This window comes from Leopardus geoffroyi, chromosome D3 (assembly GCF_018350155.1).
Source record: "Leopardus geoffroyi isolate Oge1 chromosome D3, O.geoffroyi_Oge1_pat1.0, whole genome shotgun sequence".
Classification (NCBI taxonomy): domain Eukaryota; kingdom Metazoa; phylum Chordata; class Mammalia; order Carnivora; family Felidae; genus Leopardus; species Leopardus geoffroyi.
Window position 1 is genome coordinate 88566406 of NC_059339.1, and position 15514 is coordinate 88581919.

Here is a 15514-nt window from a genome sequence, read left to right on the forward strand (position 1 = left end):
AAATTCTTCTTCTTCTATCTGAATATTTCACACTTACTTTACAAAATGCCATCGTTTATGCATATGACATTAGTTACACAAAAATGACCATCCCTATTTTCTGCCTACCAACCTCTTCCTGATATTTTTTTACACACCGGTGCCGAATATTCAAGTGCCCCCACTCTCCAGCCACGGTAGAATTATTCTCTACATCCTCTATGATAAAATATTATTCTGAATGTATTATAAGCTTTAGTTACCGGTTCTATGAAACTTTAGTGTCACTAAACCACGTGCTCCCAAAAAGCTGGGGCAGAGGTGTACGTTTTTGTATTCAAAGTGTCGAACCATGTGTTGTATATACGAGGCACTCCATCAAAGTTCCTGAGGGGATGTGCCTGTGAATGACTGACTGACTGACTGGAAAGTTCTATTCTGTTATTGACTTCACTTATTTCAGTACCCAGCAACTATTGATTGCGTCCCTGTATACCCGACTGTTTTAAGGGCTGTAACTAATAATTATACAGAATAATTGGCCTTTTATTACTTGCAGTAGGAAATTATACGCAAAAATTCCCCAAACAAGGTATTTTTAGTATAACTCTGAACTGTCAGAAAACCACAAGACAGTTTGTTACAGACTCATTAGGGAGAACTGACTGAACCTAAAATGGGAGTCCCAAGTTCGGAAATACTCCTATAAATTTGAGGAAGAACAACACAGAAATAGGGAGAAATGGACAAAAATTGAGAAACACTGGAAGGCACTCGAGTTTTATTATGCTCTGCTTGGTGAGGTTTTCACATACACAGGCAGTCTGTAACATTACAGTTCGAGCTAATCTAAAATTTCCAGACATTTTGATGTTAACGTTAATTGCCGTGACTACAAACATAATATATATGTCCTAAAAAACCTTGCATGTTCCTCCTTCCCAGTGGCGTTGTACTTTATTTTATCACAAGGTCAACTATTACTCAGGTAACCCATCCAGGATTCACTTTTCCCGACCAAATATTACATTCCTGAAAGCCATCCAGGAAACGCCAAAATGTCTCCTTGAAGCAGGCCTACCTGGGAATGTTAAGCCTTCCAGGGTTTTCCTAACTGCTTTGTTTTATGAGTTTCCACGTGGATTTGTAAAAAGGTGTTGGGTGTTTCTGATGACCTTGACCGTGAAGCTGGAGCGAAGGAGACAAAAAAGTTGCTCAAGGGATATAAGTAAATCAATGTGGGAACCTTCAATAGGAATAAAATACCTACTCCTTGGTTTATAGCTCTTTTCACTGCATTTCATCACCCCATCCTGACTAAAGGAAACAAATTGAAAGCACTATAAAAATATAAATACCTACAAAATCTAGATATTTTTTCTTATAAGGTAATAAACTTGCTAAATGCAACAAAAAACCAAATACATATTTTAATCTTCAAGTACCATGCGGTCAACCCAACAGAGTTTATTAGCCCTCAAAAGAATTTGCAATCAGAATCGTAAATATGCATAGCTACCCATAGGAGGAAATACTGAGTAGGGGAGGTGAAAAGATCCTTTGGAGTGTCTTGTAAAGTAACTCTTCCCTCCAGTGTCCTTCCAAAGCTATAAAAACCAAACACTATGCCCACAGAAAGAAGGAATTAATCGTTTGACTAATTTAAGAAAGACAGATAGTTGAGAGCCTGCTGTTTCCAGGTTGAATGAGTCCGTGGCCTAATAGGCCTGAACAATTATTTCGAGTATCTTTCTGACGCTGCATGTAGAAGCCCGGCTTAAAATGCTAATTTATTATTTGCATCGTGTACTGGCAACAACCTAAGACATTGCGCTGACGCATGATTTCACTCAAATCTCTCAGTAACAACGTACACTTGTTGCAGCCATTTTAAAATGAAAAGGCCGAGATCGGGGGGGTGGAGGGGGGGGGGTACAGCCAAGTCACTTTCTCACAGTGACCCAGGCCCTTAGGTAAGTCGTTGGTATTGAACGCAGGTCTGCTGGACATTTGCTACTTCTCACTGCACTGCACAGACTCCTATAATTTTTTTTTTTTTAATTATCACAGACTTATAGCCCAGAAAGAAAGTCACAAAGTTAAAGAAAGCAAACACCAATAAAATAAATAAGTGAGCAAGCAAAACCAAACTGTTGGCAAATCCAGATAAAAACGAGAGTCACAGAAAACAAATGGGTCCCTCTGAAATAAATGGCTGTCTTAAATTTTCTTAAAAAGATCGTTTTACAGCAAAGCACTGCTCTTGTTAGAAAGGCAATTTGCATATTCAGCCCATAGTTTCTCATTTTACAGCTCTAGAGAGTTTCCACATTTTCCATGCGAGGTGACGGATGTGTATTCTTACATGAAATGGAGTGACAGAAATCTAAGCCCCTTTTTCTATTTAAAGGCCATTCTTAGTAGACAGAATACTATTTCTGGAGGAAGTGAACAATTAGTCACTGGATTTTTATATATTGCCTTCTGGAGCATTCCATTATTTTTTAACTTCATTTTTCTTAATCATTTAAGAAACGAAATAAAACATGCCAGCGGTTATTACCTTTACTGGGGGCAGAGCTGTTGGGGCAAAAGCCAATGTCATTAGCCAGAAAAGTGATCGTGCTTCTCCACACCAGCTCTAGGATACATCATCTCACAGCCTTCCTTATATTATGACTTAAATGGTATCTTGCCAGCCTAAGGTTTGGGCCACAAGATCACCGAGGGAAAGAATGTCACGGTTTTTATTTAAGGTAGAAAACTACAGAAAGTTCTTTAGTCTCCCTGCTGAGAAAAAGGGGAAATGATAAACAGAATCATATATAACCCCAGTAAAATAGTCAGATTACCATCTCCTCTCAGTGAATCATTTTGATGCATTCTTCTTTCTAATCAATCACCAAGAGTTTGAGCTGACAAAGTGATTTATTGAACAGGACCAGAGGGGGTTCAGAGCACATAAGTAATTTCTAGTATTATCTGGCTTCCAAATCACACTAATATGGAAAACAGAATCCCTTTCGTGTACTTAAAGCAAATAACTCTAGCTAACAATTTACTAAGGAATAATATTTACAAACAAACATTTAATACCAGCCTTTCAACCTGGTCCCTCCCCTCGTGTCACAAGGATATGCAGAACACAAACACTGTTTGGGGCAATTATTTAAGACTTCCCAGAACAGCTTTCTCCATGAAAATACACTTTAAATACACTACGGTCTGAGAAACGCTGTCCATGGTTTCAGAACTACTTTCCACTTTGATAAAGAAAGCCACATTCTTAAGGAAAAGTGTGTAGCCTGGGGCTTCTGAGCTTGCTGTCTTATTTGTGGCCGGACATGCCAGCCTTATCATTTTAGATATGACATCCCATGAATTCGGAATGCAGCAGCATCCCCTCTATTTGGAGGAGAACATCAGAACATCATACTCTTTGCTGAATTGTTGAAAAGACACAGCCTACAACAAGTCCTGATACGAATATCAAGGTGATTTTTCTGGCATGTACGAGCGAGTATCAGAGCACTTGAAGTCCGTCTCCAAAATCTGACAGTGCGAAACTGAGATTTCGCTCGAAAACCGGGTGGAGTCCTAACAGGTCCAAGGGTGGTTTTCGTTGCGTTTACCCAATTTTGTTTCCGTTTTTGGAGATAATCAAGTCAGACTCAGTCTTCAGAACCCTAAATCTTATTGCTGTAATCAAGGATAGTTACTACCCTTCATCTCTTGTGTTAGTTTTCTCCTTGCCCCATGACAAGTTACCAGAAATAGAGCAACTTTACTCAATACCCGTTTTGGATCTCTGAGTCTGTAGGGCAGAAGTAATTGTGGGCTGGCCTGTGTTCTCTGCTAAGGGCATATGAGGCTGAAAACCCACCTGCTTGCCATTCTAGGACCAAGGTCCCTGTTTTCTCGATGACCAGTTACCAGGGATCACTTTTAGCTCTTAGACAGCGTTCTTAGTTCCTCTGACTTCCCCTTCTGCCGACAGCCAGAGAAAATCCAGCTTTTAACGGGCTCATGTGATTAGATTAGGCTCACTTGGATAAACTCTCTTTTAATTAACCCAAGCCAACTGAGTGGTAGCCTTAATTGCTTCAGCACAATCCCCTTTGCCAGGTAGTTTAACATAATCAGGTATGTGATATTTTATATTCACAGTTCCACCGACGGGGCTGTAAATCCTGGGTTGTCATATCTAAGATTCTGCCTACAATTAAGTTCATCATATAATTAACTTTAAAGCAACTTCACTATAAAATATTGACTTACTATAATTGTCAAGTTTTCCTGTTTATTTAATGCTAATTTTCTTTAAAACATTTTTGAGTCACATGACAACACATTAAACTCTAATGTGAAGTTTTAAATGATGGGTGATTACTAAAAGCTAGAGTTTTATTGTCCCAACACCTTAATCGTTAAGTTAATGATCTTCACCGCTGTACTTTTATAAGCGTCTGACTTATTTCTTTTCCTATCTTAACAAATTTGACAATTTCCCCCAAAGAGTGTGGTTTTGTGACATCACACCAGACCGGGAGTCGGGATACGGAAATCTCGCCTTAGCTCTGTACTAACAAACCAAATATTTGGGCGCTTATCAGAGACTCATCACGTTTTGATCTTGAAAGGAGTTTAATGTTACCTGGGCCAGAAAAATTACCTGACTTTAACATTATTGTACAAAATTTCTGCTAAACTTTATTTGGATTCTTCTTATGGATTTGATTTTGGGGCAGCTCCATTATTAAAACCAAAAGCAGAAACCCTGTTTGTACCGAATCAAAAGCTATTCTTTTTCCAGCTTTGAGCACTCAAATAAATTGTAGTGCTTGAAACACTGCAGATTAACCCTTACCTGCCTGTTCGTCTGTCCTACGACAGTCCTTTAAATGTCTGAAGATGGCTACCACATCCATTTTTCTAGATACACATCAGTTTGTTGTTTTATTCTGAGTTTTAACTGAATGACAGTCATTTGGCTTGGTACTAAGTATCTAAAGAAGGCCTAGCCTTCATGGAATTAACATTCAAATAGGTACCCTGTTGTGATCATCCAACATTCTTCCCTGTTGGTTCTTTTCTGTACCGGATCCAGAACACGAAGCCATAAGACCCTGTGGCCATCCTTGTTCTAGAATCTACAGAGAGACATCTCTGGATTCCACTCTTAACCCGGGTAAGACTTCTTTATCCTGTCTTAGCTTATTCACCTTTAAAGGAGCCAATCAGTAGCCGATTTCCAATGTTCTTTCTGGCTCTAGCATGCCAAATTCTAAGAAATCTGGATGAATCACCTTCTAATTAAAGGTGATCATCTGTGTTACTATTTTCTATTTGTCCAAAAGTCTGAGAAGCAATGTAAATACCTGATATACGTTTTAGTAGAAGCCCAGTGAGCTATTTATTAGCACCTGCATTGTGCAACTATGTTTCAATCCCCAGTTATCATTCAAAAATTCACCACGGGCCACTTCAAGTTTAACTTGTGCTTTGACAGTCTAGTCTCACAAACTGCTAGGAACTCTGCAACAACAGAAAGCCCACATAGGCAGTCATATTCTTGCTTTTCTCCACCGTTATTCAAAGCCACTCCTATCCTATCACCTTTAATTTCACAGAGAAAGCCTGTCACAATAGAGTCATCTTTGTCTAACTCTGCAGGCGGCTTCCCCTTTGGGTCACAGAATGCCAAATTCTGTAACAGACAGGTACACTGGGTATTGTTACTCTGGAATTGTACAAAAGACAGCCTATTTACCAGCCGGGGGAAAAAAAAAAACGATGTGTGTTTACACTCCCATAAAAACCCTCTCTTTAACACTCCAGGGACAAAGACGCTGGGAACAACAATGAGGTGGGGCTCAAATGTTTCCAGCTGGAAAAATTTTTTTTCTAATCTTTCATTCATAGAGTTTAAGAAAAATGAATAGCATTTGCATGTGAACCCACAGATTATGTAAGAGAGCAATCTAGCTCCCTTATAATCCAGGCAGGGGGTTGCCTTTTATGTTGGGAACAGTCTTGGTTTGTTTTTTTTTTTTTTTTAAGGAGGGATCACTGTGTCTTTCTTCATAGTACAACAAACGTTTTCAAAGATTTGTACAAATGCAAAGAGACCTGCCGGTGGAAAGACTGGAAGCAGAGCACGGCTCTGAATCTCCATAACTGGAAGTCTGGGGAGAGGGTGCTGCACGTTCACACTGCACGCAGACCCCAGAGACACACTGACGGGAAAGTCAAGTGAAGGAAGCCAACACGCTTCCTCAAGATCACTCTATTTTCCCCTCATCCTGGATAGCCAGCCACCAAATTCTCCTTTTTCTATCGTGACTATTTCCTTTACCTGTCTACTGTCACAACCAGCCTCCACTGTGGGCATCACCTCCACTGTGAGGATCACCTCCACCATGGGGATCAACCTCCACTGTGGGGATCAACCTCCACCATGGGGATCACCTCCACCGTGGAGATCAACCTCCAACGTGAGGATCACCTCCACCATGGGGATCACATCAACCATGGGGATCACCTCCACCGTGGAGATCACTTCCACCATGGTGATCACCTCAACCGTGGGGATCACCTCCACTGTGGAGTTCAACCTCAACCGTAGGGATCACCTCCACCATGAGGATCACCTCCACCATGGAGATCATCACCACCGTGGGGATCACTGCCACATCTTCCTACTGAGTCTTCTGCCTGTAGTGTTCAGTCTTCTGTCGCTACTTCACAAGGAAAACCTACTTTTCCAGAATGCAAATCTGATCACACCATTTCCTGCTTCACACTCTTGCGTGTATCACTAATGCTAGTGGGGTGAATCCAAGTTCTTTAGGGTTCCTACAGAGCCCTTTGACTTAAAGACTCACCATCCACCTCCATACATACTCATGTTCTACTTGGTCACATTCAATGACTCAATTCCTAAAAAAAGCTCACTGTCCTATGATTCTATGACCCTGATGGCTATTCCCTCTACCTAGAGAGCCCTCCCACCTTGTCTACCTGATACAATATTGTTTTTCATTAAACTTCAGTGGACACCCTGGCAGAATTTGATTCCATGTGTGACTTACCTTCCAAGGTATACACGCACTTCTCCCGCTCTCTACTACACCTTATAAATACCTCAACAAGCCTGTCTCATTCCTTGGATTAGTTGGTTACATATTTGTCTAAGAATTAAACTGGAAGCATGAGGACAGTGGCCGACATGCTTTTTTCATTTCTCCAGCGTGGTGCTCGAGATTTTACAGAGCCACTAAATCTATTAATGAAATAACGAACTGTTTCAAGCTCAATAAATAGTCAACTACAAACCCAATAAATCAATAATGCTTGGTTGAAACAATATAACTGAGGAATAACAATAAAGAGAGGAGGATAAGCAAATAATCGACAGTCTCCACCTATGATAGTGACTGACACAAAATCATTCCCAGCATTTCTTCATATCTTAATAGTAGGATAAATATGGTTGTTCTACAGAAGTATTTCCAAAATAGTGGCCTGGGTTTGAATCTGACCTCTAATATACTTAATTTCATAACATATACATTAACAATTTTAAGAAAGTATTGCCAGCATTTGAAACTCAAGGTAACCTACATAAAATTCCAACTCCTGCCACATTATGAAAAAACTGGAGGATTTGGTAACGCAGCAATACTTTTCATAACGACAATTGAAAGAAGCGTGATACAGGCGCCTGGGTGGCTCAGCTGGTTGGGTGTCCAACTTTGGCTCATGTCACGATCCGGCGATCTAGGAGTTTGAGCCCTGCATCAGGCTCTTGTGCTGACAGCTTGGGAGACTGGAGCCTGCTTCGGATTCTATGTCTCCCTCTCTGCCCCTCCCCCCTCAGACCGTGTGTCTCTCTCTCAAAAATAAATAAACATTAAAAAATTTTCAAAAAAAAGAGAGAGAGAGAAAGGAGGGTAAGAGGAGATGAAGTCCTGGCTGGTCCCTCTGCCTGGGCACAGACCCCCAGCCTTACCATAAGGTATTTTATATGCCAGAGATACATGATTTTATAAGACTTGGGCAATTTCTTCCAAAGATAGGATTTTAGGTTAAAACAAGAACAGAGTGCAGACACTGACAGTAAAAGTGTATGTGTAATTATACTTAGAATCTTAGCTTACAGATAGTATTTCAATCCATTTTTCAGCGGGGGGCAGTTACATTACAGCCTCTTGGGCACACTCTCTACTACACCTTATATTGTAGTCTCTTGGGCAGGTGATCAAATGCCCTCTTCAGCACCCTCTCCATGTTATTTACGACATCGAAAGTTTCCTTGGATGGGGAAAGACAAGTTGCATTTCAAAACCGAAAGAAAATGACAGCTTATGATCGCACTCTGAAACCTACTAAGCGCGTCCGGTGGGTTAAAGGCCGTGCATGTTGCAGACGCTTCCCAAGCTGACTGTCGAATCTGTTTTCCCCTTAAGACTGACCTTGGATCGTGGAGGTGCCCGGATGTACCACTTGCAATCCACGGCCTCGCTGGCAGAAGCTTTGCCTTCCTTCATAATCTGTACAGACTCCACAATTCCTTCTGGGCCGCCCATCTCAAACTCACATGCTAAATAACGAAACGCCAAACAAACATACAGAAATGGAGCTTGAATGATAAACCAAAAGTATATTTCAGAGCAGAAAACAGAGACCTCTGAACATTATTGAATATCTACGTTACCAACCTGGTAATGGTTTCAAAACGCCAAGGTCCTTAAAGTCAGGATCTTAAAAATTGAGAAAAAGATAATTAGTCTTATTCTGCATTTATTACTTAAAACGATGTTGAGTAATACACCATTACATTATTCAGGAATCTGCCAAGAAATAGATTAAGAGAAATTAAGTGGCCGAATAAAAGCCTGCATGGTAATGTTAAGACCGAAATGTTAATTTATAAAACCGAACTATTACCACGGGGTTTTTCGTCAATACGCAAGAAGCCACTTTTCAAGACCTTCCAAGGCCACTCTTCATGCAACCGTCAAATGGAAATACTGCTCACCGCTTTGGACTCCACAATCGGACACTGGTTGTTTTTGCAAAACGTATCCATAGGTTAGTGAGGCTTTGAATAAACTTCCATCGGTGACACATACGGTCATTTTGTCTGATTTAACCAATTCTGTAAATTTGGGGGACGCAAATCTCTTTGCCATTGAAATACCGGGAGCACAGAGTTAAGCTGTAAAACCGAGGGCCCCTCTCCCCCAGCACAACGGCATCATCCTGTTTCCAGCAGCCCTCTTCCCTCTTTCTTCCATGCTAGCTCCCCAAGTTTTTCTCAGTGGTCTGCTGTGCCTTCTCAACCCCGGCTCTCTCCCTGCCTTTCCCCTCACACCAGGTCCCCAGGGCCAGATATGTGTCCTTGTCTGCTCATGTACTTGGGGGAAGCTTGATTTATGACAAGTCTCAGAAGCGGCCTACATGTTATAGGCCAAGAACGGTGGTCTTGATTCCATATCCTGGAATTGATTTTGAGGTTAGTATGCAACCAGTGAGATATAATGGTGAGCCTAGTGGAAGGCTTCTGAGGAAAGTTTCTTCGAGAACAAAAAGAAACAGGGTGTATTTAGTTTTCTGGCTCACATCACGGTCTGGTTTGTACGGGGACCCGCTCGGGTCATGCATGGTGGTCAGCTTATGAGGTTGACAGGCACTAATGTGAGAAGATGCTAACTCTTAAGGCTGAGCAGAATGGAACCATGGAGAACCATCAGTCCTTATGGATCTCACTGGTGCACCCTCTTCAACTACTCCACAGTCACACTTCTCTGGGCCTTTTGCTTTTTGCAACAACGTACGTCCTTATAACCTGTCACTTTGAGTTGGATTTTCCTTAACTTATGGGTAAAGGCATGAAGGCTATGATTTTTCTTGGAGACACATGGTATCCAAGTTAAAAGGTGACTTTGACATTTAATTTCTTTTTACTACTATGGTATTGGCTATAAATTAAAAATCTAATAAAGTTAGAAATATGTTGGGAGACACTGCTCATCAACAGTCGAGGACTGAAATATGAAAGGGTAGCAACTCTCAGGAGGCAATTATTTCTGGATATCAAGGCTGTGTGTGCACAGATGTCTGTGTGTATCCAAGGGCACTTTTTTGTATGTGTCTATCCTTGGATACACGAGGCCCATGGCTTCAGGCTGACCGTATTACCGTACTTATCTTCATTACGGTTTTTTCCCCTAGTTTCGTGAAACAGTGATGCGTACTGATATACTGAAACTAAATGGCCTGGATTAGCCAGGCTACAATTTAGTTATGTCAACTATTTAGACACACTTTATCGTAGAACACAATTATAATGTGGTAATACATTTTGAATCAAGATATAAATTCCTGGGGCGCCTGGGTGGCACAGTCGGTTGAGCGTCCGACTTCAGCCAGGTCACGATCTCGTGGTCCGTGAGTTCGAGCCCCGCGTCAGGCTCTGGGCTGATGGCTCGGAGCCTGGAGCCTGTTTCTGATTCTGTGTCTCCCTCTCTCTCTGCCCCTCCCCCGTTCATGCTCTGCCTCTCTCTGTCCCAAAAATAAACGTTGAAAAAAAAATAAAAATAAAATAAAATAAAATAAAAAAAGATATAAATTCCTTTGTATAATTATTTTGAAAACAGTCCTCTTACCTTTTAGAAGAAAGAAAGGAAAAAAAAAAAGAGAAAGGGAAGGACAGAAGGGAGGAAAGGAGGGAGAAAAGAAAGAAAAAGGAAAAGAGAGAAGGAAGGAGGGAGGAAGAAGTATTTGTATGCAATCTTTATGAAAGAAGCAGAAATAACGATGATCTAGTCAGTTTGGATCAGGATACCCCCAAGTAATTTTTTTTCCCTCATCTAAATTAATGGGTATTTGGTTATTCTTTAAAAATGTATATTTCTTGTCTACTTTGTACCATAAAAGAACTATGTTTTGTACAGAATTACTCAGATTGGTTGTCACCATTAAGCTGTATTCTTGGTATTGATGACACCAAATTATCTTTCCTTATTTTTACACCAACTTTGCCCACCTCAGTTATCCAGATTCTTTATTATTCATTATATCGGTTTTACTATTTTGCATAATGCTTAATAATCGTCATCACTGATTACAATGTTTCAGCCTTGTGTGGCTTTTCTTGTGATTCTTGTGGAAGGGTAGTTGGTATTCTATTTTCTGGTTTAAAGGCTAACATTTGTCATTTTTATAACTCATGTTGGGCAACGTAGAGAGAAATGCCAGTTCTGGGAGTTGAAAATTTATTTTTGTCTTTGTATTAATGGTGAGAGTGCTGATGGTTAAAAAAAAATGGGGGGGGGGAGAAAAAAAAACTTTAGGAAAAAAAAATCGTTTCTGCACTTTCTTTCGAGTTAGCCATCAGTAATTTCACAGTGACAATAACAGATGGCCCCCATGACCTGCAAAATACACAGAAAATAAACGACACAATAATTTTTTAAAGCAGCCTAGACTGAATTTAAGAACACGAAGATTGATTTTTTGGTCCCAGGTTGTTTGGGGGCAATGACAGAAAATATTATGCAGAAGCACAACAAAGCTAGACTTGGAAAGCCATCTTCTAGCCAGGATCTCCCCAAATCCGTTCTCCACTAAGCAATCCGAATAAGCTTTGAAAAATATAAATCAAATCGTGATACTCACCTGACATTCCATTGCCCATGGAATAAAATCACAGCTGTTTTTAAAGGACTGTAATTCTCCATGTGCCCTTGCCCCTGACCCCCTGGCCCAAGGCACTACCTGCTCTTGATTTTGCTGTCTCCTCTCAAGACATGTCAACACTTCCTGTTCCTCCAGTACGTGACCTGGCTCTCTTCCTTGCCTGTACTGTCCCCCCCCCCCACTACCACCCCATGGGTGGATCTTTCTCCTTCTTCATCTCATGACTGGAGTGTTGTTTTCTCAGGAAATCCTTCCTGGATGAGCCTCTCCAAAGTAGCCCTGCGTCTCACTTTCTTTTCTCCCTTCACCACTTCTTTGATCAAAATCCACTATTGTTTTACTATTTTCTTTTCTTTTTTTTTTTTTAAGCTTTTTAAAATTTATTTCAAAAGAGAGCAAACAGCATGTGGGGAAGGGGCAGAGAGAGAGAGAAAGAGAGAGAGAGACAATCCCAAGCAGCCTCCGTGCTGTTAGCGTAGAGCCCGAGGCGGGTCTTGAACTCACGAACCTTGAGATGGTGACCTGAGTGTAAATCAAGCGTGAGACGCTTAACCCACTGAGCTACCCAGGCACCTCTATTTGTTTGCTTTTCTTTGGCCATCTCCTCCCACCAGACTATAACAAAGCACACCCTCTGAGGGACTTCTTACCTGTTGTTCCTCTCTCTCTCTCCAAGACCTAGAACATTGCTTGAACATGGTGGGTGCCCCATAAATATGGTTGAATCTAACGTATTCCTTTGTGTATATATAAAAAAAAATAGTTACTTAATATGAGGTTGATTTTCTTATACTGTTGACATACTTACCACACGTATAACTACATCTTTGCCAGAGGGTCTCACAGTAAATTATCAAATTAGGTGCTATTTGAGAGAATAATCTCTACTAAACCAAACCCAAATCTCTTTCTGGGCACCCAGCTGACTCCGTTCCCCCCACCCTCCCTTGCAGTTGTGGGTAGCTGTGGAACCAAGTTCTGCCCAATGCAATATGGACAAAGTGACTGAACTTCACTTGAAGGCTGAGCTCATAAAAACTACTGGAAAAAAATCCCTCTTCCGTCTTCCACGGTCCACCTCAAAAGCCACCCAGTGAAGGTGCAGAATTGCACCAGCTTCAGCTCCTGGAAGAAGATGTGTTGTACTGCCTCTTCCTTGGCTCTGATTAGACCACAGAAGCAAGAATTAACTTCAGTTACCGGAGATCACTGAGCTTGTCGATTTTTTATTCCACCGCAAAAGTCAAACTACGTTCATACTACTGCTAAAATGTTACCGTTCCACATTCTCAGTTTCTCGGGAATGTATGGCAGTTTCCAGACATGATATGTGATGACATCATCACTATTACGGTTATTAAAATATTTGCCTGTGTTTTCAAGAACACTCTAAGGTAGTGGGTTTAGGCTATAAGTGATGTACCTTTTCAGAGATTAATCCCGTTTATTCTCAAGGATTTTATTGGGCTAGCTTTAATTTTCCCTGCTGTAATCTCTGCAACCTGATTTTTGTCCAATACGTTGTTATATTGAAATCAAGAATGACGTCTTGGGTAGCCTGGGTGGCTCAGTCGGTTGGGCGTCCAACTTCGGCTCAGGGCATGATCTCGCGGTTCGTGAGTTCGAGCCCCACGTCGGGCTCTGTGCTGACAGCTCAGAGCCTGGAGCCTGCTTCGGATTCTGTGTCTCCCTCTCTCTCTGCCCCTCCCCCACTCACGCTCTGTCTCTCTCTCAAAAATAAGTAAACAATAAAAGAAAATTAAAAAAAAAGAAATCTAGAATTACGTCTTGAACTTATATGGAAGCACAACCAAAATTCAGGACACTTTCTGTCTTATTTTAGAATTACGTATATGTGTAAAAATATTTAAATTTTTTTCTAGTTTTAAAAACTGTATCTAAATGTATGAATGTTCTGAAATTCAATATTTCCCCTGAAATAAAAGAAATATTTGTAATATTCTTCTTCCCGTGAGGAGGGACATTTGCCAGAGATGAAGGAGACCAAGAGGCTGACTTTCTCCACCACCATTCCATGGTCTATGTCTAAAACTGGAGAAAAGGATGACACTAATATTCCAAAGAAGTATCTTACTCATGAAGAGGAGAGGTCGACTCCACATTAAAAGGGAAAGCTGTACATAATAAATGAAATCATGACAAAAGCCATCATTCCTTCAGCTTCATACATGTGAATCATTTGTTTCATTGTGATTGGGGCAGAAAAATATTTTCTGGCAATTTTATCGTGGCAGTTGGATTGCAACATGATTTTGAGATCAACAACTGTTCTAAAAAGTATTGAATATTTTAGATGTAGATCTAATCAGCCTTTTTCAAAGGTCAAAGATCTTTTAGCACCCTTTTGAAACTAAAAATGATAAAGGCCCTGAAGCATGTTGCAAAGGGAGTTACTGTCCTGCCGTGGCTGGAGTAGCTCACACGAGACATGAGGGGCCTCGGGAAGCAATGCAAAGCGACCACTGCTGAATATCTACTGGCTGAATAGTCAGGAAAGAAAGTCAAGAAAGTCAAGAAAGAAGTCAGCAGACTCTACTGCTTTCTAACCACACAATCACCTGGAGATTTAAAGTTTTAGCCTTACACGAGAAGAAAGAGTTAATACCTCGTCGACAGAATTTTACTTCTGGGTAACAAGTAGATGTTCAGACATGGTTGAGCCGCTGCTTTTGCTCGAATTCATCAGCGTCAGCATGGACCAATCACCAAAGGCCTCCTAAGTAGCTGCTTGCCAACAAATGCAAGTTGTGCTGAAATATTCCAGTTGTTAGCAAACTTTTGAATGTTCTGAGTGATGCTGGAACATCTGTGTTGACATTTGCATTGACGTTGCAAACGCAATGGTAAATAAAACTTCTGATGCCTTAGCGGGATTCAAGACAATGGTACCAAACCACAGCCATTCGTATTCGTTGTATAACTCATCATTACACCTTTGTGCAGGCAAAGAACTGTTTTATTTCAAAATCTCCTTGACAAAGCACTAAAAATTGCCACTCTTTTTAATCTAAAATTTTAAGGGCCTGTCTTTTCTGCAGAAAGAACATAGTGAATCTGTTGACTTTAAGGAAAACAACTGATAATATTTGCTGCCAATGATAAAATTCAAGCTTCCAGCAAAGAAAATCGTATCCATCACTGGGCATCCGACAGCTTCTCAATACTTAAAGCATTTTTAAATGTGACTGCTGACTAAATGTGCAAATATAATTTTTGGTGTGCAACAATGGACTGGGTCAACATTTGGAAGATCTGTAAAACAGTGATCCACTAACTGTCAAATGTTAAAAACTCAGGCATGGGTAAAAAAAGATAGATATTCATGTAACAGAATACAAAAAAAAAATCACTGATATGGTTTCACATGCCTCACTACAACTAACCTTTAAGGAGCTATCACTTTCTGAGGTTTGAGGAAGAATCTATCTGAAAAGTCTATGAAAACACTCTTCTCTTTTTCAGCTACATTATCTCGTGAGACTGAATTTTCTTCATATACTTCAACCCTAAGAATACAACGCAACACATTTTTAAAAAAAAAATTTTTTTTCAATGTTTATTTATTTTTGGGACAGAGAGAGACAGAGCATGAACGGGGGAGGGGCAGAGAGAGAGGGAGACACAGAATCGGAAACAGGCTCCAGGCTCCGAGCCGTCAGCCCAGAGCCTGACGCGGGGCTCGAACTCCCGGACCGCGAGATCGTGACCTGGCTGAAGTCAGACGCTTAACCGACTGTGCCACCCAGGCGCCCCACAACGCAACACATTTAATAAACAAGTAGATGTTGAGAATCCAGCTGTCTTCTAAGAA

At 40.8% G+C, this 15514-nt stretch overlaps 1 protein-coding gene across 13 annotated transcripts in view; it reads right to left on the minus strand.

Moving 5' to 3' along the window:
- Positions 1 to 15514, minus strand: part of NETO1 (neuropilin and tolloid like 1) — a 129529-nt gene that overhangs the window by 52103 nt on the left and 61912 nt on the right. For 11 of the 13 annotated variants that reach the window (XR_006707267.1, XR_006707266.1, XM_045457081.1 and 8 more), the window contains exons 5-6: positions 8700 to 8741; positions 8454 to 8620 (exon numbers count right to left, since the gene is read on the minus strand). The exons of 1 other annotated variant lie outside the window; for it this stretch is intronic. Coding sequence is in view for 10 of the 12 variants with exons in the window: in XM_045457081.1 (XP_045313037.1) it covers positions 8454 to 8620; positions 8700 to 8741 (209 nt within the window). In the remaining 2 variants the exon portion in view is untranslated. The remainder of the gene's footprint in view (positions 1 to 8453; positions 8621 to 8699; positions 8742 to 15514) is intronic. One more of the 13 variants, XM_045457083.1, reaches the window with a different exon arrangement.